The sequence below is a fragment of the Sorex fumeus genome, unplaced genomic scaffold (genome assembly GCF_029834395.1).
Source record: "Sorex fumeus unplaced genomic scaffold, SorFum_2.1 ptg000072l, whole genome shotgun sequence".
In the NCBI taxonomy this organism is placed as follows: domain Eukaryota; kingdom Metazoa; phylum Chordata; class Mammalia; order Eulipotyphla; family Soricidae; genus Sorex; species Sorex fumeus.
Window position 1 is genome coordinate 57,768,375 of NW_026606129.1, and position 25,573 is coordinate 57,793,947.

The 25,573-nt window shown below is 39.9% G+C and overlaps 1 protein-coding gene across 1 annotated transcript in view; it reads right to left on the reverse strand.

Moving 5' to 3' along the window:
• Positions 1-4,251: 4,251 nt before the first annotated feature.
• Positions 4,252-25,573, reverse strand: part of DNAH12 (dynein axonemal heavy chain 12) — a 209,920-nt gene continuing 188,598 nt past the window's right edge. Inside the window, exons 65-73 of the mRNA XM_056129552.1 lie at positions 22,187-22,324; positions 18,268-18,501; positions 17,676-17,864; positions 13,400-13,503; positions 11,479-11,683; positions 9,652-9,789; positions 8,797-8,888; positions 6,363-6,430; positions 4,252-4,442 (exon numbers count right to left, since the gene is read on the reverse strand). Of these exons, the coding sequence (XP_055985527.1) occupies positions 4,252-4,442; positions 6,363-6,430; positions 8,797-8,888; positions 9,652-9,789; positions 11,479-11,683; positions 13,400-13,503; positions 17,676-17,864; positions 18,268-18,501; positions 22,187-22,324 (1,359 nt within the window). The remainder of the gene's footprint in view (positions 4,443-6,362; positions 6,431-8,796; positions 8,889-9,651; positions 9,790-11,478; positions 11,684-13,399; positions 13,504-17,675; positions 17,865-18,267; positions 18,502-22,186; positions 22,325-25,573) is intronic.

The window sequence follows — 25,573 nt, forward strand, 5'->3', positions numbered from 1 at the left end:
CCATTAATAGCTTTACTATAAATACTTGGTCATAAGACAGTCTGGCACATCCTCTTTATTTTTTACATGTAGTTTAGTTCTGGAAACATGATCTCTTTTCTTCACTGTATTATTCATTAAATATAAAATATTATTTTATTCCTCTAGTAAGGTACTTTTGGCCAGAGAAAGTGAAATTATTATCTGAAGACATGTGCATATAGTCACTGTAAACAAGAATTAATTTTCCACCTAAGTGACATCATTTTACCCTGAAACCAAATTGTCAAAAATGACTATCCCAACGATACCCATTCATTGAGCCTATATTTTCTTTGGGTTATAAAGCTACAGTCTAGAGTCTGCTGGAATTCCCAAGAGAAGAATTATATCCACATCACTGTCACTGTCATCCCGTTGTTCATCAATTTACTCGAGAGGGCACCAGTAACATCTCCATTCGTCCCAGCCCTGAGATTTTAGTAGCCTCTCCTTACTTACCATCTTTCCCAATGGTATTGTGGCTCTGTTAGGGTCAGGGGAATGAGACCCATTATTGTTGCTGTTTTTGGCCAATTATTGAATACTCCACAAGTAGCTGCCCAGGCGTGGGCGGGATACTCTTGGTAGCTTGCAGGGCTCTCCGAGAGGTACATACATGTATGTGTGTGTGTGTGTGTGTGTGTGTGTGTGTGTGTATTCCCACATAAAATGAGAAAATTTTGCCCAAAGTTTTTCACTGAAATGCTTTAAATTTATGTGCCCTAATATTATAAGTAAATACCAAGTAATCAAAATACTGACTTAAAAATAACCAAGAGGCAGGAATATGTAAGCCCTTGGGTTATACACTGGCTCCGCAAAAACAAACACTGTAGCACTGTAGCACTGTCCTCCCGTTGTTCATCCCTTTGCTCGAGCGGGCACCAGTAACATCTCCATTGTGAGACTTGTTACTGTTTTTGGCATATCGAATACACAATGGGGAGCTTGCCAGGCTTTGCCGTGCGGGCTGACTACTCTCGGTAGCTTGCTGGGCTCTCCGAGAGGGGTGGAGGAATAGAAACACCCCAAAATTGAAACCAAAGAAAAAAAATTAAAAAAAAACTCCCAAAGAAACCAAGAGATCACTTGGCATTTCCTATTAATCTGAAGCAAATACCTCGAGGCATTTGGGTATGTGGGATTGTTCTCAGGCTTGCTTACTACCTTTGTATGTCAAGGTCACTGCTTTAAGCAGTTTCATTTCTTTGTCATAGGGAAAATATTTTGAAAACAATATTTCAAAGTGAATTTATTGCCTAGTTGATAGGAAGTGGAGCTAAAGTTTTAGCTTTGTGTGGGATGTTCTTCCTTTTGGGGGGGGGGGGCAGTGCTCTGGATTGAACCCAGGTCTTATGCATAGAAGGCAGACACTTTACCTCTAAGTTATAGTTCTAGCCCAGAATGAATAATTTTTCAAAAATAATTAATGCTTTAAGAGTACAAAATAAGAAGTTTAATTCTGAGACCATTTTTTAAACTAAGAATAAAATATTCTCCTTTCTTGGATAACATTGGGTTGTCCTTGCTCCTTCTGCAGGGAGCTTAAGGTTTATTGAGCCACTCCCACAACAGTGCAACTGAGGCACACCTAATTCCTATGTTGCTTTCTCTTTCCTTTTTGTCATTTGCATGGTTTATTTAACAACCTTTTTGTGTAGACACGGGAAGACAGTTGATGCTATGCTATGAAACATGGGAATTAATTGACTCCAAAATAATATTTACTCCTGGGGATCTATAATTACTTGACTTAAGCCTCAGTTGCCCTTAGCTCCTAGCACCCCAGAGCAGGGTCCCGATGAAGGGACTGGATGGACCCAGAGCAAGCTGTGAGCTACCCTGGCATCAAAATGGGCCAGGCCAAGCACCATAATACTTAACTATAAGTTAAGAGCAGTCATGGACAAACTCTGTCATGACACAAAAAGAAGTAACTGAATAAGGACCCTACTGGGGTTAGGAAATACTAACCTGGCCTTAGGACTGTGGTCTGGAGTATATAGTGAGATGTCCCCAGAAGAGACAAACTTTAAGCTTAATATATCTCGGAGAGCCCGGCAAGCTACTCGGAGAGCCCGGCAAGCTACCGAGAGTATTCGATATGCCAGACACAGTAACAACAAAGTCTCCAATGGAGACGTTACTGGGCCCGCTCAAGCAAATCGACGATCAACGGGAGGGCCTTTACCTTTACCTTTACCTTTACTGTGTTCACACAAAATGACATTGCTAGAAATATGATAAGAAGTAAATTTACTATGACTGTTTAAATGTATTACTAGCTGAGGAAAGGAGAAAGCAGTATACCCTGAATGGAATTCCGCCCTTGATGGATCTCCTAGTGATCTGGAGGGCTGAACCCTCAGATGAGATTTTGTCCTTGAGTTAATCTGAAGGAGAGGCTTTACATCTCTTTGTTACGAAAGTGTTCAACTCCACCTTTGTATCCCCATCCTTCATGGTTTCTATATAACTATACTGTAAAGGGTAAGAGGGAATAAGACTCTGGAACTAGACTCTGTAAAGGAGATGCTGAGAAGGAGATGAGAAGGAGAAAGTGAAGACTAGACATTGAAGGAAGGAGATGAGGATGAAACTCTGGAACAGAACTAGATCAAGAGATGATGAGAAGGAGATATTGAAGATGCTGAAAACTAGATATTGGGAACGAGAAAGTCAAGACTAGACGCTGAAGTCTAGAAGCTGAAGACTAGACGCTGAGGACTAGATGTTGAGGACGAGAAAGTCGATAATGAGACGTTGAAGATGAGGAGAATGAGATTTTGGGACTTTGAGGTCTACAAGGCTTAGAAGGAGAACCAGATTACGACCATGACTGGAAGCAGACCATGACTTTGAAGTCTATGAGGAGACTAGGATGATGGAACTCTGATGACTGGGACTATGGCCAAAATGACAACTATAGCTGTGCTATAAAGGGAGAGATCTGAATATGCTGGGGAGGAAAAAGTAATAAGTGGACTGCCGACCAGCCCTGGGCCCGGTTCCTGTTCCTCCGTCTGTCCTTCGCCTTTTGTCCAGCCTGGGGACGTGGCTCTTGGCCACCGAATGCTCGAGTCCTGTGTGTCTTGTGCAGGGGCTTGTGCACCCTCTCTTTTTAATTGAAAACTTACACTCCTTATTTGAAAATTATTTATGTACTTGAAATGTTAATGTATAACCTCTTCAGATAATTGAATGAAGAGTAAACCATTACTGAAGCTAATGAAATGCCATAGCCCTTCAAAAAGGTATACTCTCTGGCAGTGGTTAAATTTTATTCATTATCTCCAAATCTGATTTTCATATATGTATTAAACAAACAAGGGAACTAAACAAAGGTTTAAATATTTTTATACGCATCAAAACATTTCCTTTCACATTGAAAAAATGTGACATCAAAGATTCATCTAGGATTAGATAGTACTGGGGCTAAGAGCTTGCCCTACATGAGGCCAACCTGGTTTGATCTTCAGCACTGCATATGGTCCTCAAAGCACCACAGAACCAAGAGTAAGTCATGAACACGAGGAGTGCTCCCAAAACACACACACACACACACACACACACACACACACACACACACGAAGAAAAGGGAAAATAAGTTTATTTAGAAGGTTCTTCTATTAAGAGTGATAATATTAGGGAAGAGAATAATACAAAGACTATTCACATATACCATTTAGAAGAATGACACCAAGTAAATGTTAAATCAGTATGATATTTTGGAAAAGAAAAATATATTTCAAGATTGAAAATATTACTTTATTTCAAAAACTCCACTTCTAGGAGAAGTGGAAATAGACCTAAGGTAATAACAGACCAGGCATGGCAAAATTTATGTAAAGAATGATAATCCAATGTCTGTTGAAAACAGTGAAACACAGAACATAATGCCCAATAATACTAATAATAAAATATCCAACATGTTAATTAACTTTAATATTGTGGCTGTTGTTATCAAATTATATTTGTATTACTAAGTTTTAGAAAAATATTTCAAAATAAATTTATAGCCCAGTCTGTATAAAATATCTTATACGCATTTGCACTTCTAGAAGATCATATTCTAGCTTTTAGTGCATTTAAATTGTTGATTCAGATAAAAATGTTTTAGAATCTAAACTATTAAAATAATGACATCAAGATAAATTTTTTAGATATATATATTTTGAAGTGAAGATCATTTTTTCCATTTAGATTTTTCTTTTTAAAATTTTTTCCAATTTAGTTATCCAACTGACAAAGAAGAGCAACTCCACGCTTGATCCAGTGTTGAGGGGGCAAGTCTGTTTTCAACATCATGGCAATGACAAAGTTGGTAGAATGTCCTGTAGTGGAAAGGGTTCCTTTACGCTCACTCGTCTTGTAGAGAGGACAGACATAAGCATTTGCCTTCACAGCATTAGTCTTTTTAACTTGGAAAAAAAAGAAATATATTCATTGGATAAGGAAAAATAGTCACTGATATCAAAATAATTTCTATTACTAATATTACAATAAAATGACCAGTATAAAATGTCAAGTCATATTTAAAGATTTAAAAAATGTTAATGTTTATTGTTATTAAATAATTATGATTCTGCAATAAGATAAGTGATTTTGTATGATCCAGAGGACTAGAAGTTCTAGGTATAGAAGAAGGGATTAAAGTCCTGATCACTTATTGAGCATGAAAATATGCTAGATTACTTGGGAGAAGAGAAATAAGGGAAGGAGAAAATAGGGAAGATGGAATGAAACAGGGTCTAGGGGCCAAGGACATGACTCAAAGGTGAGAGCACATGTCAGGCATGTGCAAGGCATCGAATTTGATCTCTCATAACACATGGTTTCTACAGCTAGGCAGGAGATAACTCTCATGGTCCCCAAGCATCTTCTGACTGAGCAAATGATCATAGGGTCTAACCACTGAACTGTCGGGCCCATACTTTCTGTAAAATTTTTGAAAAGTCTGATAGAAGGTACTAAACTTCCTCTAAGCTGGAGAAATATAAATATATTTATAAATAGAGAAATATAAATCTAGTCTATAAAGACTTATATAACTATAAAGTTATAACTGAATGATATTCATAATGAAGTAATTTAATGGACTTAGTCAAAATTGTGGATGACTTACACATGTTTTCATTTATAGCTATTTGAGAATAAAAAATAGGAAGACATAGAGTCAGGAAGACAGCACAATGGTCAGGGGTATCAATCTGGGTAGCAAACCGCCGGACCCCAGTTTGCATCCCAGAAACACAGTCTTCACTGTAACACTGTACCATAAGGTATAGTCCTGGAGGTCCCCTGAATACCAATGGGCCAAGCAGGCCCTAGCATTGAATTGTAGGAGAGGTTGGCTGAGGAGCAATGGGAGTGGCCCTAGGACCCCTGGACACTTCTTGGGAGGCCTACCCCTTACCCCCATTTAGAAAGTCTATAGCAAAAGAAATAATCTCATTTCTTTAGACCTTTGGAAAAATGAGGGAAGCAGCGATCAATTAGTTTGCCCACAGCAGTAAAGCTGACCTCTGCTCTATTGCATCACCAATGCATTGGGGGCATCTGACTGGTTCTTAGGCCTAGGGGTGTCTTGGAGTCAGAAAACTCTTTGTGGGCTGAAGATGTCTAGATGATTCGTGTTCCTGAGAGGTGTGCAAAGGGACTTCAGGAAAAAAAATTATTGATGGGAGACTTAGACTGACTGAACAAGCGTAAGTCTGGGGTAGGCAAAGAAAATATTATAGTCTTTGTGATAGGACCAAAAAGAGACAATGATATTACTTCTAAAAATATAAATGCAGAGCCAGAGAGGCAGTTTAGCAAATAGGGCACTTCCCTTACATGAATGGATCACCGGCACCACATATGGTTCCCCAGAACCGACTTGGGGTTCCTGGAGCATAGCACCAGGAGTAGCTCCTCAGACTGCCAGGTGTGACATAAAACTTCCCTCTGCAAATATGTATAAATATATATATATATATATTTGCAATATAAGAAAGAGGAACAATATATTTCCTATGTGAGCCTTAAATACCATTATGAAAAGAAACTGAATAAAATCCTAATAGCTTGGAGCCGTTATTTATTTATTTTTGGCAGAGTATGGGCCACACCTGGCAGTACTCAGGGCTTACTCTTAGTGCTCAGGGAACCTTGTGCATGCTGGAGATTTTACCACGGTTAACCTGACGCAAGGGAAGAGCCTTACTCCATCCCCCCTCCCCATACTTCGTACTATCTCTTCAGCCCTGGAGCAGAATTAATTAGAACAACATTTAAAAGCTGTCTGTCATTAATTACTTCCGTAGAATACTAAGAAATTTTGTTAGAAGTATATTTACTTGGTTTTATCCATATAATGGGCATCGTGTCAAACAGAATTTTGGGATATTGTTCTGAAAGCAATCCACTGTGAAGAGAAAATTGGACAGGAAATTTATTAAAAATAGCACGAAATTTGCTTTCTAGAAATTTTTGCTTTAGATAGTAACTTTATTTTTTGCTCTACTGCTCACTTTTTTAAAAATTGAATCATCATAAGAAAGAGCATTACAAAACTGTTCATGGTTGCATTTCAGTCTTACAATGTTCCAACACCCATCCCTCCACCAATGTAATGATATTAACTTTAAATATGAGGATTAGAGATATGTTGGAAAAGAAATATAAAACAATTAAGGAAGAGATGAAGAATTAAGAAAAAAAGTATAAAAAAGTGACAAGGAGAAATAATTTCTGCCATTTTATTTATTTATCTTTATTGGGTTTGGTTTTTGGGTCACAGCTGGCTATTATTAGGGCTTACTCGTGGCTCTGTGCTCAGGGATCACTCCTGGTGGGGCTCGGGGGACTATAAGGGGTGCCAGGGATTGAACCTGGGTAGGCTGTGTGCAAGCCAAATGCCCTACCTGTTGTACTATTGCTCTGACCCCAGTTTCTGACACCATTCATGACCCTCACAATCATTTGTTCTCAGGCTGGAGCAATAGCACAGTGGGTAGGGCATTTACCTTGCACGCGGCCGACCTGGCTTCGATTCCTAGCATCCCATATAGTCCCCTGAGCACCACCAGAGGTAATTCCTGAGTGCAGAGCCAGGTGTAACCCCTGTGCATCGCCAGGTGTGACCCCCCCCAAAAAAAGCAAAACAACCCCAATCATTTGTTCTCACCGAGGCCTATTTCACAGATGAAAAGTGGGACTGAGTAAGGCTGAATACTTTTCTCACAGAAACATAGCTTTTAAATGCCAGCTGTGGGTTTCAATAGATATATCTATCCAGAAAATCCGGTTTCTATCCCCTAGGCTGCATGGTTTGTGTGTAAGAGGAGGGGAGAAAGAAAAGGGGGGAGGCGGAAGCTTATAGGGCCAGAGCAATAGTACAGTGGGTAGGATGCTTTTATTGCACACAGACAACCTAGTTTGATCCCCAGCACTCTACACAGTCTCCCGAGACACACCAGAAGTGATCCCTGAGCTCAGAGCCAGGAAGAAGACCTGACCACCGCCAGGTGTACCCCTCTCCCCCCCAAAGAAAAAGTAAGTTAAAACAAATGTAGTAGAATAGGAAGAGAGAGGAAAGAGAGAAGAGGGAGGGAGGGGATGAGGGAGGGAGGAGAAGGGAGAGAGAGATAGAGAAATGAATCGTGTGCCATTCTGCAGCACAGGGGACCAGACAGTGAAGGGAATTAAACTCAAGGCTTCTGCATGCCAAGAGTGCGCTCTACCCTGAGAGTCATTTCCCCCAAAACAGGGTTTCAAGGCAATAACTTTCCCGTTTTCATCACAGGTTCTTTAAGGTTCAGTCTATTTTCCAGTCAAATGATTGACAGTTACATAAAGCACAAAGTATTTTCTACAAAGTACCTAGCATATAACAAGTACAATAGAAAAGATTGGTTCATTTTAGGGATGTAGTTGAGCGATGGGCACAGCAGGTAGAAAGTTTGCCTTGCACGTGGCCTATCCAGGTTCGATTCTTCCACCCCTCTCGGAGTGCCCAGCAAGCTATCGAGTGTATCCCGCCCGCACGGCAGAGCCTGGCAAGCTCCCTGTGGCGTATTCGATATGCCAAACACAGTAACAACAAGTCTTATAATGGAGACGTTACTGGTGCCCGCTCGAGCAAATCGATGAACAACAGGACAGTGCTACAGTGCTACATATTTTTAAAAAAGAACAGTGTTACTTGGTTTTAGGCTGAAAACTCTCATACTAAATCTAAAGATTTATGTATAATGGAATAAAAAAATACAAAAAAAAAAGGCAAAGTAAAAAATGTAAGAAAAACTTTTTCACTTGCCAATAGAAATAGAGATTTTACTCAACTGTAAACAGTGTAAAAGGGAGATGCTTTGAGGCTGGAGAGAGAGCTCAGAGGGCTGAAGTTCACACCTTGCTTGCATAAAGCTCTGACATCTTCCCTACGACCTGCCACCCACATTCCAGCACCACCAGGTCTAATAGCCCCGAGAGTCCCTAACATTAAACTATCAGGCCTGGTTGGCTGAGTATTAGTGGAAGTGGCCATATGGGTCCTATAAATATTGAATTATTTCAAGTCAATTTTCTATTCATAAGACCGTTGAATATTAGCAAGTTTAGGCACTAGTATATACTTATCAACCGTCCCAGTCTGAAAAATAATTTCTAGTAAGAACCCTGGTATTATTTATTACTTGCAGAATTCCCCAAAGAGGTTATTCTGTTTGGGGAATGGGGAAGACATGTTTCTTACTTATGGCTCAACCACAAGTTACAGTTGAAGTTACTGACCTTGCTTTGTCCCAGCGTGCTCCATCAAGATACAGTCCATTGATATAAACACCATCTTCAGGTGCGGTATTAGAGGTAAAAGCAGGAATAACCTGCAGATAGAGGCACACACTAAGAATGACATTTTCTCTCGAAAAGTATGTCTTGTAAAGAAAACATTGCTGAATAATCATAATATATTTAGGAAAACTCTACTATATAAAAGCTTGTTAAGTATAAAATTTTCAGGAAAATGTAAGAGAGTACTTTGAAAATGTTTTATCATACTTTAGCACCTCGTGTTAATTTTTTTATTTTGGTTTCTGAATCACACCTGAAGATACTAGGGTTTACTCCTGACTCTGCTCAGGAATTAATCCTGATGGTGCTTGGGGACCATAGAGGGGGCCAGGTCGACCACATGCAAAGCAAGCACTTTACCCATTATATTCTCTCCAGTACCTCATATTAATTTTTGCTGATATAGAGAACCAACACTGGATTATCTGATTTGAATATTAAGATATATGAGCCTTTGGACAGGTGCAAGAATACTGAGGGTATTTTGTTTGCCTTGTATACAGATGAAATGGTTCCATCCCTGGCACCACAAATAGTCCCCCACGCCATGCCAGGAGTGATTCCTGAGTGCAGAGCCAGGAGTAAACCCTGAGCAGCACCACCAGTTGTGGTCCCAAAACAAAAACAAACAAACAAGCAAAGATATACGCATTTTAATCAAAGAATTAGCAAGAAATTCCTTCTTTCATGAAACACAGTGGAACTAGTTAATTTATTTGTAATGGGTTATAAAATATTAATTTTTAATATCTTCCTTGCAAAAATACATGACTGCAATGTAAGGAGTTACTGTACCTCAAATTCATACCCCAGTAAATCAATAGGGATGGTGTATTTCCTCGCGAAATTCTGCATCGCTCCTGTTAAAAAGGCTTGGGTGAAAAAGAAACCTGAGAGCCAGAACACACTAGGTTTTCCTGAGTTATACCAGTTCTATAAAGAAAAAAAAACAATATGCATTATATTCACTTGTCAACTTATGATGTTTCATTTGACATTCAGTATCAGACCCAGTGCCGACTAATTTGAGACTATAGCCAGAAAAAAGCTTAAAAATGTTTTTTATTGCTGTTGTTTTGGGGGCCACACCCAGTAATGCTTAGAGGGCTCCTCTCAGCTTAGGGCTCAAAAGTCACACCTGAGGCAATGCTCAGAGACCATGTGGTGTCAAGAATGAACCCAGGGTTTCCGCATAAAAGCATGTGCTCTAGGAACTGGAGTGATATTATAATAGGTATACACAGCCTACCTAGGTGTGATCCCCTATACCACATATGATTCCCCTGAACCCACAGCCAGGAACAAGTTCTAAGTACCACTGGGTATGGCTTCAAAGGGAAAAAAAATGTATGTGCAACCTTTTAAACCGATTCCCAGCCCTATTTACTTTTTTTTTTAAGTTACAGGAAGAAGAAAAGGAAATTATAGAAAACTCCAAAAAATTCATTTGCTAAATTTGTTAACACTTAAGGACATGCATGATAAGGGAAATAAATCCAAGGAAATAAATCCAAGGCTGAAACACTCAGCAGATTCTGGAAGGGTAAGAGGACAAAGGGGGAGACGCATTCAGAAAAAGCTTTATAGTACAGGATGATTAAAGATATCTAATCAGGGGCTGGAGGGATAGCACAGCGGGTAGGGCATTTGCCTTGCACACGGCTGATCTGGGTTTGATTCCCAGCATCCCATATAGTCCCCCGAGTACTGCCAGGTCTAATTTCTAAGTGCATGAGCCAGGAGTAACCCCTGTGCATTGCCAGGTGTGACCCAAAAAGCTAAAAAAAAAAAAAAGTATGAGTCAATCAAATGGACTGACTCCAGGAAAAATTCAAAATTCAGACCATAGAAAGTTTGATGAAAATTTTCTATTAGCACAACAAAAGATCTTGGAGACTATTTAACCTGGCACCAGGCCTGGATCCCTTTAGGAGATCAAGATATTAATTCTCAAGGCCTTTCAAGCAGAACAGCAGACAGTTAAATAAGCAATCCAACCAAAGTTTCAAAAGGTTTGGAAAATGAACTGAAATCTCAAGAAAAACAAGGTAATGGCAAGGGGAGGGCGGAGTTTACAGTATATGTCAGATGCCTTTGATAAAGAAAAGCAAGAGAATGGCATGTAAAGGAGGAAGTCAAATATACGTTATAGTCACAGCCAGGAATCATCAGGAAGTTGTGCCTTTCCTGTATTTGCCTGAGTAGCGTTTACGTGTGTGCCTCAGAGTCTGTGGTATTTTCAAAGATTAATCTTTTAGATAATGGTTAATATTGGCAAATATTGGTAAATTCAGTTCTTTTTGTGCAGATCCTATTCTTCTTGTGACTGACCCATAGTATCATAATCACAACATTATATTCTGGTCTCACAAGCATAGAACCTCCAAAACTATAAATGTCCCATATTACTTGACTTCAGGGAAAGTAAAATTTAATTTTCTAATCAATACTTTGAAATGGGTATAATTTTCGATATCTAAAATTTTATTAGATCATCATGAAATTACAAATTCTGTTATATTCAACCCAGATGTACTGAAGTAAACGCAATTTTTAATATTTCATCAGTCCAACTAGATATATATTACATACAAATAAAAGACAATATATGTGATCTTTTACCTGTAAAAAGTTCAGCCGTGCAAGTAAATCTATTACATAACTTCCTAGGGGTTTAAGACTTGGGTATGATCTTTTGGCCCAAATTTCTGGAACCTTTCCAATAAGCAAGCTGCTAGAAAGTGCCTCCAATGTGGAATCCATTACAACCACACCCTTAATAGCTTTCTCTAGGTCCCGTAGAGTGTTGCGTATAGTTTTAATTAAACTGAAATGAAAGAAATTGTCACCCACATATGTATATATCACTTGATCACTTGATCCCCCATTATTCATCGATTTACTCGAGCGGGTGCCAGTAATGTCTCCATTCATCCCTGTTGCGTGCTAGCGTAGCCCAATGGCATCTGTTCGTTCTAGGAACATATGTATATGTATATATATGTATACATATGTATATATATATACGTGTATATATACGTGGTTATAAATATCCAACCAATATGGTTTTTCCAGAAAATATCGAAAATTTCATTTATAATTTTAAGGAAGTGTTTCCTAAATCTGGTCGCTAAGTAAAATTAAGTGATTTTAGATGAAATAAAACATTTTTCATTTTAATTATTACTTATTTTAAAATACAGAAATTAATACAACCAGCACATAAAAACCATAGCTTCTTGGATGTTATTATTTAGTAATAACCTTACTTAAGCAGTAAAAGAGTTAAACTAAAACATTAGGCAAATGTTGCAGGTGACACAGAAAATCAGAAAAAAGTATAAAGGTATATGTGAGGTAAGAATTTTTTTTTTTATTTTTTGGGTCACACCTGGCGATGCACAGGGCTTACTCCTGGTTCTGCACTCAGGAATCACCCCTGGCAGTGCTCAGGGGACCATATGGGATGCTGGGAATTGAACCCGGGTTGGCCACGTGCAAGGCATACGTCCTACCCACTGTGTTATTACTCCAGCCCTGAGGTAAGACATTTTTAAAAGAAAGAAGTATGGAGGGAAGTTGACACTTGTGGTAGGACTGGTACTTAAAACATAGTTTGCCTAATTATTCACAACTATGAATAATTTTGTAAATCATGCTGTCTTAGTACAAATATAAAACTTAAAAAAGAAAGTGTGGGAATGGAGTGATAGTATAGTGGGTAAGCACTTGAGTTACGTGGGGCCAACCCCAGTTTGATCCTGGCACCACATAAGATCCCTGAGGCCCACCAGCAGTGATCTCTGAACTCATAGCCAAGAATAAGTCCTGAGCACAGCTGGGTATAACCTCCACCCTCCCTAACACCCCCTGCCCCAACCCCTCTGCAAAATCAAAGTCATCCTCTTTTTATGTATGCCTTTTAATGACGTGTCAGGCTAGATGACAGACCTTAAATTTTTAATTCATAGCACAGCAGGTAGGGTATTTGCCTTGCATGTGGCCGACCTGGGTTCGATTCTTCTGTTCCTCTCAGAGAGCTTGGCAAGCTACCGAGAGTATCCCACCCACATGACAGAGCCTGGCAAGCTCCCCATGGTGTATTTGAGATGCCAAAAACAGTAACAAGTCTCGCAATGGAGACGCTACTGGTGCCCACTCGAGCAAAATTGATGAACAATGGAAAGACAGTGCTACAGTGCTACATGTCTTTTATAAAATAATTTTTTGTTTGATTGAAATGTAATCATGAAAATTTGGAAGTCTGTAACTGTGTCTCACGATGATTCATTAAAATAATGAAAATTTAAAAAAAATAAAATAAAATGATTTTTAAACTTTTTATTGAATCACTGTGAGATAGACCCTTAAAAAGCTGTTAATGATTAATTTCAGTCATACAGTATTCCAACACCCATCCCTCCACCAGGGTACATTTCCCAGTACCAGTGTCCCCGGTTTCCTCCTATTGTCCCTCAGTCCCCACCCCTTGCCTGCCTATTTTTGACTGTAGCCTTCAGAATCCAAGGATATAGCTCCTTACTTGTTAAATCTTTCCATTTCTTGTACTAAGACGGTATTCATGCTCTCATCATATCTCACAGGATACTTCACTAGTGCTTGTTCAATGTCAAAATTATTTGGTAGCTAAGAAGATAGATTTTGCAGATCACAGATTAATCTCAGAATGAATCATTCATTTCCTATAATATCACTAATATTATGCAGTTACTATGCGCCTGGTATTATGATAACTGCTTTTTATATATTACTCTTAGGCTGAATTATTTTACAGCTGATGTCATTTAATAACAGAGTATTTAAGCAACAGCCCAAGATCCACATTCAAAAAGAAGTTTGTTTAAATCCAAAACCAAGACCTAAAACCAAGACCTATGTTTTTACTACAAGACACAGCACTTTGTAAAAGATAAACATTTCTGAAAATTTGTGTAATTTTTTTAAAAATTAAATCATTTTAATCGATAAAACTGGTCTACTTCTTCATAACTGCTTTTATTTATTCTTGTTAACTGTCTCCAAATAGATTTGCTCTCCCCACTATCAAATAATTAATATGTAAATGTATATGGGTAGAGAGAAAGCCATTCAGTGTGTGAGATTTCCATAAAATACCTCAGAGATGCTGATGAGAGGTAATATAGGGAACTTTGGAACTGATCATCAAACTCTGCTCGAGTAAGTAAAGTAAAGGCCCTCCCGTTGATCATCGATTTGCTCGAACGGGCCCAGTAACGTCTCCATTGGAGACTTTGTTGTTACTGTGTTTGGCATATCGAATACGTCACGAGGAGCTTGCCAGGCTCTGCCGTGTGGGCGAGATACTGCCGGGCTCTCCAAGAGGGGCAGAGGAATCGAACTCGGGTCGGCCATGTTGGCTGCGTGCAAGGCAAACGCCCTACCGCTGTGCTATCGCATCAAACTCTAAGACACTAAAATTCATATTTCGGAAAGGGCAGAGGGGCTTGCCCAATTTAAGAAAGTTGGGAATTACCAATTTAAGAAAGTTGACCAGATACAAAAAAACATTTTAACTCACACTAGGTTTTTTGGTTTGTTTTTTGTTTGGGAGTCACATCCAGTGGTGCTCATGGCTTACTCCTGGCTCTTGGCAGGAGTTGGGGAGACCTTATAGGGTTCTGGGGATCATACCCAGGTTAGCCACCTGCAAGGTGATCTCTACCTGCTGTAATATTGCTCTTCACTCAAGGTTTCTTGTTTGTTTGTTTTCAGTTCTGGGGATTCAGCCCAGGACAATGCACACAGAAAATCCAGTCTAAACTCAATGGCACTTTGGCATAAGTTTACAACAAATAATTCTTTTTTTGTTGTTTTTGTTTTTGCTTTTTGGCGATGCACAGGGGTTACTCCTGGCTCTGCACTCAGGAGTTACTCCTGGCGGTGCTCAGGGGACCATATGGACGCTGGGAATCGAACCTGGGTCGGCCGGGTGCAAGGCAAACGCCCTACCCGCTGTGCTATCGCTCCATCCCCAACGACAAATAATTCTTAAATGCCATTTCTTCCTGCTAGGGATCTTGTAAGAGCCACCATTCTGCAAGAGTGAGAAACTTTGCCCTCAGATGAACTGCAAAAGGCAGCAGGGGTTCCAGGCAATGCTGCTTGGCTCTTCTGTAGTGGCTGCAGCCCAGGTGAGGGAATCTGTTCTCACTCTAGAGTGGTGCCTGGCAAAGCTTTTGGCTGGGAGAGCAGAGTGGTGCTGCCCATGGCCTTCCAAGGCAGATGGTCCAGGGAGTCATGCTCTGCTCAGTGAAAGGTTAAAATGTGAGGGTGTATAGGTACTGCTGTGAACAGGATTTTTTTTTAATGTCTCTTTTATTTCGTTATAAGAAAGCCACCCAGATCCTCCAAATTCCAGTAGGCGGCGGTCACACCCACCACCTGGCCCCCTGGTGCCGTGTAATCCCATCAACGGCCAAGACTCAGAGACTATAAAATCAAGCTCCCGGAACCGCGCGTTCACATTTGCGGCCGCGCGACATCTTATCAGGACATCTTTTTATCACATCTTATTATCTCATTCCTACTTTGGACAAACTTGCAGGCTATCGAATGTAGCCTGCCCACAGGGCAGAGTCTGGCAAACTCCCCGTGGCGTACCAAATATGCCAAATACCAGTAACAATGATGGGTCTCATTCTCCTAAAGAACCTTGAATATAATCTCAGGGCTAGGATGAAAGAGACGTTACTGGGGCCTGCTCGAGGCAATCGATGAATAACAGGATGATGAAATGAAATGAAATGAATGAACTTTTGGGTGTTGATTTTGTAGCCTGCCACTTTACTAAACCAATCTATTATTTCTAGGAGCTTTTCTGCAGGTCTTTAGGATTTTCTAAGTATAGTATCATATCATCTGAAAATAGCAATAGCTTGATCTCTTCCTTTCCTATCTGTATTCCCTTACTGCCTTTCTCTTGCCTAACTGCAATGGCCAGGACTTCCAGTACTATATTGAATAGGAGTGGCGAAAGTAGGCAACCTTGTCTTGTGCCCGATCTCAGTGTCTGTATTACAAACCATAATGCCCAAAAGTAGAGAGAGAATATGGGGAATATTGTCTGCCATGGAGGTAGGGGGAAGGTGGGTAAGGCGGGGTATACTGGGATTATTGGTGGTGGGGAATGTGCACTGGTGGAGGGATGGGTGTTTGATCATTGTGTGATTGTAACCCAAGCATGAAAGCTTGTAACTATCTCGTGGTGATTTAATAAAATTAAAAAAAAATATATGAGGGTGAGGGTCCTGACAGATAATGGTGAAGAGCTGTGCTTAGTGTCATACAATCTTTTTAAAGTTCCCTTAGTAGCTTTAAAGTCAAAGAGTGTCACAGATTGCCAGTGAACTAGCAAATGAAAGATATGGTACAGATTCACTCTCAGAAGGAACCAACCCGCTGACACTTTGATCTTGTAGTTCTGACTACCAGAACATGAGACAAGAAGTTTCTGTTGATCAATATGAAAAAGGAACAGTCTGGGAAACTAGGGACATTGGTGGAGGGAAGGTCACACGGGTGGTGGGACTGGTGTTGGAAGATTTAATGCCCGAAACAACTACATTACAAATAATGTGGGAAATCAAGGTGTTATAATTAAATTTTTTTTTAAAAGGGAAGATCCTGAGCTAGAGTGACAGTACAGTGGGTAGGGTCCTTGCACATGGTGGTGGACTCTGGTTTGGTCTTGGGCGTCCCTTATGGTCTCTGAGTCCAGCAGGAGTGATTGATTCCTGGGCATCCCTGGGTGTGGCCCAAAACAAAACAAAAGTTTATTATTTTTTTCCAATAAAGTTCCTTTAGAAGTTCTTTAATTGAATTTAAGCTAGGGTGGGGCGGGGATGGGGGGGTGGAGTTTCATTTTGCCTGGTAGGGCTGAGTACATTGGGCTGTATTATAGGGGTGGGCATGGAGGTGGAGAGGAAAACTGTTGCAGCTTAGTTAAAGTTGATCTTACCTTCCTTTACCTCCTCATTCTTGAGGATATAGATTATAAAACATTTACTCCAACCAGTAAATCCAAACCACTTCCTTCACTTAAAAGATAGATTCAGGGGCCAGAGCAATAGTACAGTGCTCTTGCCCAAGACAGACCTAGATTTGATCCCTGGCATCCCAGATGGTCCCCTGAGCACTCTCAGGAGTAATTCCTGAGTTCAGAGCCAGGAGTAATGCCTGAGCATAGCCAGGGTGTAGCCCAGAAACAAAACCCCAGGTTGTTTGGTATTTTGGGGTTTTGTTTCTGGGCTACACCCTGGCAATAGCACAGCGGTAGGGCGTTTTCCTTGCACACAGCCAGCCTGGCCGAGCCGAGTTCGATTCCTCCGCCCCTCTCGGAGATCCCGGTAAGCTACCAAGAGTATCTTGCCCGCATGGCAAAGCCTGGCAAGCTACCCGTGACATATTCAATATGCCAAACACAGTAACAAGTCTCAAAATGGAGACATGACTGGGTCCGCTTGAGCAAATCAATGAACAACAGGAGGACAGTGACAGTGACAGCGACCAAACAACCTCCTCTTCAAAAAAGAAGCTTCATTTTTAGAATGGAAATAAATCATAAATGCTCCATTACTTATCCATGGTTATAGTTACTAAGAACTTACTATGTGTCAGGCGTTATGTAAATAAAAATACCTATTATCACTACTTTACAGATTTGGTAACCAATGATCTGAAAGCAAAGTATTTCACACTTAAGGTCATAATGCTGCTAAGTGGTATTTTCATTCTCATTCACTTAAATTATAAACAATATATTTCGAGATAAACATTACCTTTACGAGAATATTTTGGGAAAATTCAGATAAAATTTGGTCAGTACTTCCGGAGGATCCTGTCTGTTTGGAGCCTCCCTGGGTGAGGATTAAGGACTCAAAGAGAATTTTTGTCTGTTGAAGATCTTTGGAGATATCAACATTTTCATGTAATCCAAATATCTCGGGCTCTTGAGTAAAGGGAAGTTTCTATCAAAAAGCAAAGTAAGCAAATGTTACATTTCTACTGGATACATAAATGTATAAGGTAGACAAATGCTGACCAAAAATTAAAGAACAACTAAACATTAAATAAATTAAACAACATGAAGGCGAGTGATGTAACTCAGCTGCACAGCACTTGCCTAGAATGCGTGCGACCCTGGGTTTAACACCAGCACAAACCCTTGGTGCCCCTTTTCTCCCAACCCCCCCCCCCATACACACACACTAGAGAAGCAAAACAATTACAGAAATAGGGGATAGAGAGAAGGTTGACTAAAACAAAAAAAAATTGTCTAACTCACTTCATTATAAGGGAACATTTTGCTCTTTAGTTTTAGGTAACAAATCACACTTAAAATTTAATCCTATATTCAGTGACATCAGTTACCTTAATGAATTCAATGTACTCATCATAGGTGTTTTGGGGAGGTGCAAAATAATTTCCACTTGGAGAAAACTTATAATGAGGATTTTCAATTATTTGTGGATTATAAAAGTCAGCCAGCATTGTTAAGAGAAGACGTCTGTCCCAATCATCTGTTACTCTTCCTCCATAATTACATTCCCCGGTCAAGTAAGAGATGGCTTCAAATGGAATTTTATTATATTCATTTATAAATAACTAAAACAAAGGTACAAATAAGAAAAAAATTTAAACTTTCACTTTAGTTACATTTAAGATGGCATTAGATGATTGAAAAAAATTTACAGAGATTTTCTTTGTTTTAATTGAATCACCTTGAGATACAGTTACAAAGTTGTTCATGATTGAGTTACAGTCATACAATGTTCCAACACTTATCCCTCCACCTGTATACGTTTCCTACCACCGATGTCTGAGGTTTTTCTCCCCGCAGCCTGCCTCCTCTCTCCTCTCTCCTCTCCCTCTCCCTCTCCCCCCACCCTCTCCTCTCTCCTCTCCCTTCCTCACCCCCTCTCTCCTTTTAGGCATTATGTTTTGCAATACAGATACTGAGAGGCTATCATGTTTGTTCCTTTCCTATTTTCAGCATGCTTAGAAAGCTGGTCTGCACAAGTCCCTGGAAGCCTTTACCTGTTTGTAGCTTGCAGTTCTTATCCAGAGTGATCATTTCCAAGTATCACTGTTCTTGTGGTCCCTTCTTTATCCCAACTGCTATCTCTCCCTAGCACTTGAGGCAAGCTTCCAACCATGGACCAATCCTCCTGACCTTTATTTTTATGGCCTTGGGTATTAATCTCATACTATGTTGTTTTTTATATACCACAAATGAGTGCAATCATTCTATGTCTGTCCCTTTCCTTATGACTCATTTCACTCAGCATGATATTTCACATTTCACTCTCCATGTCCATCTATTTATAAGCTAATTTCATTACTTCATTTTTCCTAGTGGCTGTATCAATGTATACATTGTATAGATGTACCATTATTTCCTCATCCAGTTATCTCTTCTCAGGCACTCAGGTTGTTTCCAGATGCTGGCTATTGTGAATAGTGCTGCAATAAATATAGAAGTGCAGATTTTTTTCCTGCCGTGTGTTTTTCGACCCTTGGGTTATATTCCCAGGAGTGGTATTGCTGGGTCATATGGAAGCTCAGTTTTTTTTGAGGAATGCCCAAAAAGGGCATGCTATTTTCCAAACAGGATGGATTCTACCAATGAATGAGAGTCCCTGCATTCACACCAGCGCTGGTTGTTCTTGTTCTTTTGGATGTGTACCAGTCTCTGCAGTGTGAGATGAAATCTCATTGTTGTCTTGATTTGTATCTCCCTGATGATTAGCAATGTAGAGCACTTTTTCATGTTTTTTTTTTTTTTGCCATTTGTATTTATTCTTTGAGGAAGTTTCTTTTCCCCATTTTTGGATGCAGTTGGATAATTTTTTCTCGTAAAGTTCTACTAGTGCTTTATATATCTTTGATATTAATCCCTTATCAAATGGGTGCTGGTTAAATAATTTTTCCCATTCTGCGGGCTGTTTCTATCTTGGACACCATTTCTTTTGAGGTGTAGAAGCTTCTCGGTTTAATGTAGTCCTATTTGTTTATCTTTGCTTACAATTGCTTGGTCAGTGGTGTTTCATCTTTGAAAATGCCTTTAGCATCAACGTCATGGAGGGTTCTGTCTACATATCCTACATATCCATGTACCTTGTGGATTTGGTTCTGATACTGAGGTCTTTAATCCATTTTGATCTGACTTTTGTGTGCATGGCATTAGAAAGAGTTCTGAGTTAAGTTTTTTGCAGTTAGCTGCTCAGTTTTCCCAGCACCACTTGCTGAAGAGGCTTTCTGTGCTCCACTTCATATTTCTTGTTTCTTTAGCAAAAACTAAGTGATAATATATTTGAACGTAGTTGTCAGGATATTCAACTCAATTCCATTGATCTGCGGGTCTGTCTTTATTCCATTACCATTTTGTTTTAATTACTACTGCTTTGTAGGGCAGTTTGAAGTTGGGAAAGGTCGTGCCTCCCATCTTTTCTTTCCAGTGGATTGCTTTTGCTATTAAGGGGGTTCATTATTCCATTTGAATTTCAGCAGTGTTTGATCTAGTTCTTTGAAATACGTTGTGGGTATCCTTATAGGGACTGCACTGAATCCACATAAAACTTTGGGAAGTATTACCATTTTGATAATGTTAATCCTCCCTATCCATCAGCAGGGGATGTGTCTCCATTTCCTTGTGTCCTCTTTTATTTCTTAAGTAGCGTTTTGTAGTTTTCTTTGTATAGATCCTTTACCTCTTTAGTTAAGCTGATTCTGATGTACTTGATTTTCTGAAGCACAACTGTGAAAGGAATCTTTTTTTTTTTTTTGGTCATGCCCGATGATGCTCAGGGGTTACTCCTGGCTCTGCACTCAGAAATTACCCCTGCTGGTGCTCAGGAAACCATGTGGGATGCTGGGAATAGAACCTGGGTCGGCTACGTGCAAGGCAAATGCCCTACCCACTGTGCTATCACTCCAGCCTCCAATGGATTGGTTTTTAATATCTCTTTCATTATTTGTATGTAGGAAAGCCATAGACTTGTAGGTATTAATTTTGTAACCTGCCACTTTACCATCTTAATTTTTCTAGGAGGTTTTTTGGTGGAGTGGTTAGAATTTTCTAAGTATAGTACAGTATCATGTCATCTACAAATAGCTTGACTTCTTCCTTTCCTATCTGGATGCCCTTGATATTCTTTTCTTGTCTAACTGGTATGGCAAGTATTTTCAGTAGTATATTTAATAAAAGTGGCAAGAGTGGACAACCTTGTCTTGTGCCTGATTTTAAAGGGAAGGCTTTTAGTTTTTCCCCATTGAGTATGCCATTAGATGATTTTTTATTTATTTGTTTTTGGACAACATAGAGCTTGTTCAGGAATTACTCCTGGTCCTGCACTCAGGAATCATTCATTGTGGGGCTCAAGGGACCATATGGGATACCAGAGATTAAACCAGGGTCCGCTGAATGCAAACCAAGCATCCTACCTGCTCTACCATCTTTCTGGCCCCCCATTTAAGATGGCATTAAATATCAAATATCTATATGCACAGAGGTAGTGTTGAAGGAACTATTGTAAGGTTGTCTTTGGGTAGTTGGGATTGTTAGTGTTTCATTTTAAAGCTGATGGCCACCCACCTACGAGATGGTCGGACTTTTTTGTCAAGACCTTGAACTATCGATTTGAGGCTCTTCGTGTTCCAAGAACGAGCAAACGCTATTGGGCTACACTAGAATGCAACAGGGATGAATGGAGACGATACTGGCGCCCACTCAAGCAAATCGATGAGTATCGAGATGTCAAGTGATCAAGTGGGAGTTTGTGTGGCAGCTCTGAGAGCTGTGATGTCTAATATTCGACCAGGGTAGAGGAACCGCTTACTACTCATGGTGTGATTCTGGATATGACCCTGAATACTATGGCTGTCTGACTCTGTGATCTACACAATATTTGTTCAACAAATTCCTTTTCTACTAAAAATGAAAGCCTGTTTACATTGTATTTTGCCCGGGAAGGGTAATTGTAGTTTTTAACTGTATAGAGAATAGTGACCTATATTAAACCAGTATCAGGAGAGCTCTGCAAAAAAGACAAACAAGATCTTTGAAGATCACATTTTTGTTTTACAAAACCAACTCCAGAGCTTTTCCATTTTCTATGCCTACCTTGTGTGTATGTGTGTGTGTGTGTGTGTGTGTGTGTGTTTAAATCAGTTTGAAACAGGTTTTCTGTTACTTGTTATTGGGAGAATTGATTAGGGAAATTGAAGCAAAGGTACATAGGGTCTGATACACAATGATCCTTCATCAATGTCAATTCCTTTCTAATTTTACCTGTAGTTGTCGAATACTGATGCGTAAGTCTGACTCATTAAATCCGTATGGAATATTCCAACCAAGAGGGCCAAATTTTTTTCTCTCTTGTACTAGGGCATGGAAAAAACAGACTCCAAACAGCAACTTCTCCCATGCCTTGGATATAAAAGTCATGCAAGAAAAATTTCTGATTAGGTCTTTATTAGTGGACATAAGGAAATTGATTGTTTTTTACATGAGATTCTATAATCAGATCTTTACAAATTTCTAACTTAAAGTGAAATGCTACCTGAAATAAAACTTACTATAAAATTGTTAATTATAATTGATTCCAAGACTAGATAAATGCAATTATTATTAAATGTTATTAAATGCAATAATTATATTATTACCAGATTACTTGTTTATACTAATTTTGTATTATTTGTAGATAATTACAACTTTAATGCTAAAATGTTATCATATACACTCTCTGGCACATACTTGAGACAACAAGTGCAGAAGAATAATGAATCATTATGAAATGAATACAGAGAAATACATAATTTATGATTGTGTGACTTCCCACCTGAGGAGCCATTTGTATTTTATTTTTATTTTTATTTTCTATTTGCTTGCTTTTTTTGTTTGGGGGATATATCCATCAGTGAGGGCATACTTCTGTGTTCAGGGCTTTCTCTTGGCTCTGCACTCAGGGATCATTCCTGCTGGGGCTTGGGGAACCATATGGAGTGCCAGGGATCAAACCCAGCTTAACCTCGTGCAAAGCAAGCACCCTACCTGCTGTACTATCACCCTGACCCTGTTTATTTTGTTTTGGGGCAACAGCTGAGAATGCTCAAAGATCACTCCTGGCAGTGCTGAGTGGACCATGTGCGTGGTGCCAGAGAATAAGCAGGATGGGTTGTGTGTAAGAACAAATGTCTTAACTCCTGTAATATCTCTTTGGCCCATATGTTCTATTTCTAAATTGCTTTTACTTATCTTTTCCCTTCACATTTGTTGTTTTTGTTATAATGATTATGATTACATGCATTTAGTTACAGTCTTTTAACTGTGGCCCTCCACACATCTGGTTGTGAGATATCAGACGTCACATGTTTTGTTATAATGCTGGGAATTCTAAACTGGGGTCCTAAACTGTGATATTTGGATTGCAGTTGGTATGTGGTCTGGTGCCAGGGATCAAACCCAGAGTCTTATACTTATAAGACTAACAGCTTGGCTGGTGAGCTATCATATGCAGGGCCCCTTGAGATCACTTTTTAAACCATTGTTTTTAAGATGTTTACTCTTTTTATTTTTCCACTTTTTAAATTTACATTGTTTACTCTTTCCACAGAACCTTAATGTGTGAAACATGTATCTCAGATTGAACTCTTTTTAAGCTTATATTGGTATTTTAGAGGATGGCCACACTTCTCTTAGACAGCTCCCAAAGTAGATTTCAAGTATGCCACCCAGCATGTATTTAAGATAGCCCTACATGTAGTAAAAATCCACTCAGCCCTTTTTATGTGATATAACAGTTGAAAATATTTCCAAAAGGTTAAAATTTAACTACATGCTGGTTTTACTCAGTGACTATACTTTTAAGATGTATGTAAATCAAAGCACAACTTATATATACACTGGATGAATGTGGTGGCAAAACATTTAACAAGGGTAAACATGGTAATGAAAGTAAGAATGCAATTTGTGTGTTTCCATTTATTTTCACACTTAGGAGTTTTATAAAAGAGGTAATAATTCCTTGATCTTTTGGGACCATGCATATAGGCAAAGAAGGTATCTGTGGTATGAGAAAAAATTTAGGGAGTAAAAGCAGAAAGATCCATACTTGAAATGCAATGTTGTCAGAGTGAGTTGAAACCCTCAAAGAGCTGCTGGGCAGTGCTCACCTCTACCAGGGGTAGTCCTAGGACAGGCCAGGTGTGACTGTAACACCTTATGTTGGCCTTAAGACATCCTGGGGGCTGGAGCAATAGCACAGCGGGTAGGATGTTTGCCTTGCACGTGGCCGACCCGGGTTCGATTTCCAGCATCCCATGTGGTCCCCTGAGCACTGCCAGGAGTAATTCCTGAGTGCAGAACCAGGAGTAATCCCTGTGCATCTCCAGGTGTGACCCCAAAAAGAAAAAAAAAAAGTCCTGGGACACAGCTGCTTGCAATATCCAATACAGAATACTGTGAAACACTTAACCATTCAGCAGAAACCTATCCAGTGGGAAGTAGGACAGGGATGAGTCCCTTTAGGTGTCACCTGCTGGGGCGGAACCAGGATTGCAATCCTACTGGGTGTGGTTCACACTGATAAGGGCCACTCCCTCCTGGAGCATGGACTTGGAACTGCAGCCCACTGTTGTGCCGCTGAGGCCCAAGTCTGCTTTCAGTTTAGCAAGCTCTGGTACAAACTGATGTCTTGTAAGTCTTTTGCATTTGGCTCCCTCTTGAAAAACAGGTATCAGATATCCAACTTGGGGTCTCTTTTCTCTTTTAGAAGCTGCTTCTCCCCTTCCCAGGGGCGGGGGGAGGGGGTCTTGGGAATTCTCCTAGTTATGCCTTCTACAGATTTGAGCATTCATAAAGTGATGGGTTTTTTTTTTTTTTTTTGCTTCTTTGTTTCAGTGAATTCTCTCAGTGAGACCCTTCATGTGATGTTGTGCTCTGTTTGGGTGGTGTGTGTTTGTTTTTAGTTTTTGTGTTACTGTCAAAGGAGCTCTCACAGAAATGTTCCTTTTTGATCAGCTTGGCCCCACTATCTAAAACATAATGTTTTTTTTTCTTTTTGGATCACACCCAGTGATGCTCAGGGCTTACTTCTGCTCTGTACTAAGGGATTACTCCTGGTGGTGTTCAGGGGACCATATTGGATGCTGGGGATCAAACCTGGGTTGGCCGCATGCAAGGCAAATGCTCTACCTGCTGTACTATCGCTTCAGCCCAAACCTGTTTTCTTAAATAATGTTTTTTATGAAGGCAGGATTTTCTTTCAAACAAACACACGCTTTATTATTTTATTTTATTTGCTTTTTGCGTCACACCCGGCGATGCACAGGGGTTACTCCTGGCTCTGCACTCAGGAATTACCCCTGGCGATGATCGGGGGACCATATGGGATGCTGGGAATTGAACCCGGGTTGGCCGCGTGCAAGGCAAACGCCCTACCAGCTGTGCTATTGTTCCAGCCCCAGGATTTTTTCTTTTTTTAAAGATGGCTTCCCTCCCCCCCACCCCCACCCCATCCGAATCGCCACAGTTGGCTTCTGAATTTTTTCCATAGTACATTTTGTGACTAACCCCAGGAGGACAGCAGGAAGTTCCTTTTCAACCTAAGGATGATACCACTGAGTTACCATCAATAGGTTTGCCTTCAGCTCATCTGCTAGGATTCAGTGTTGAATT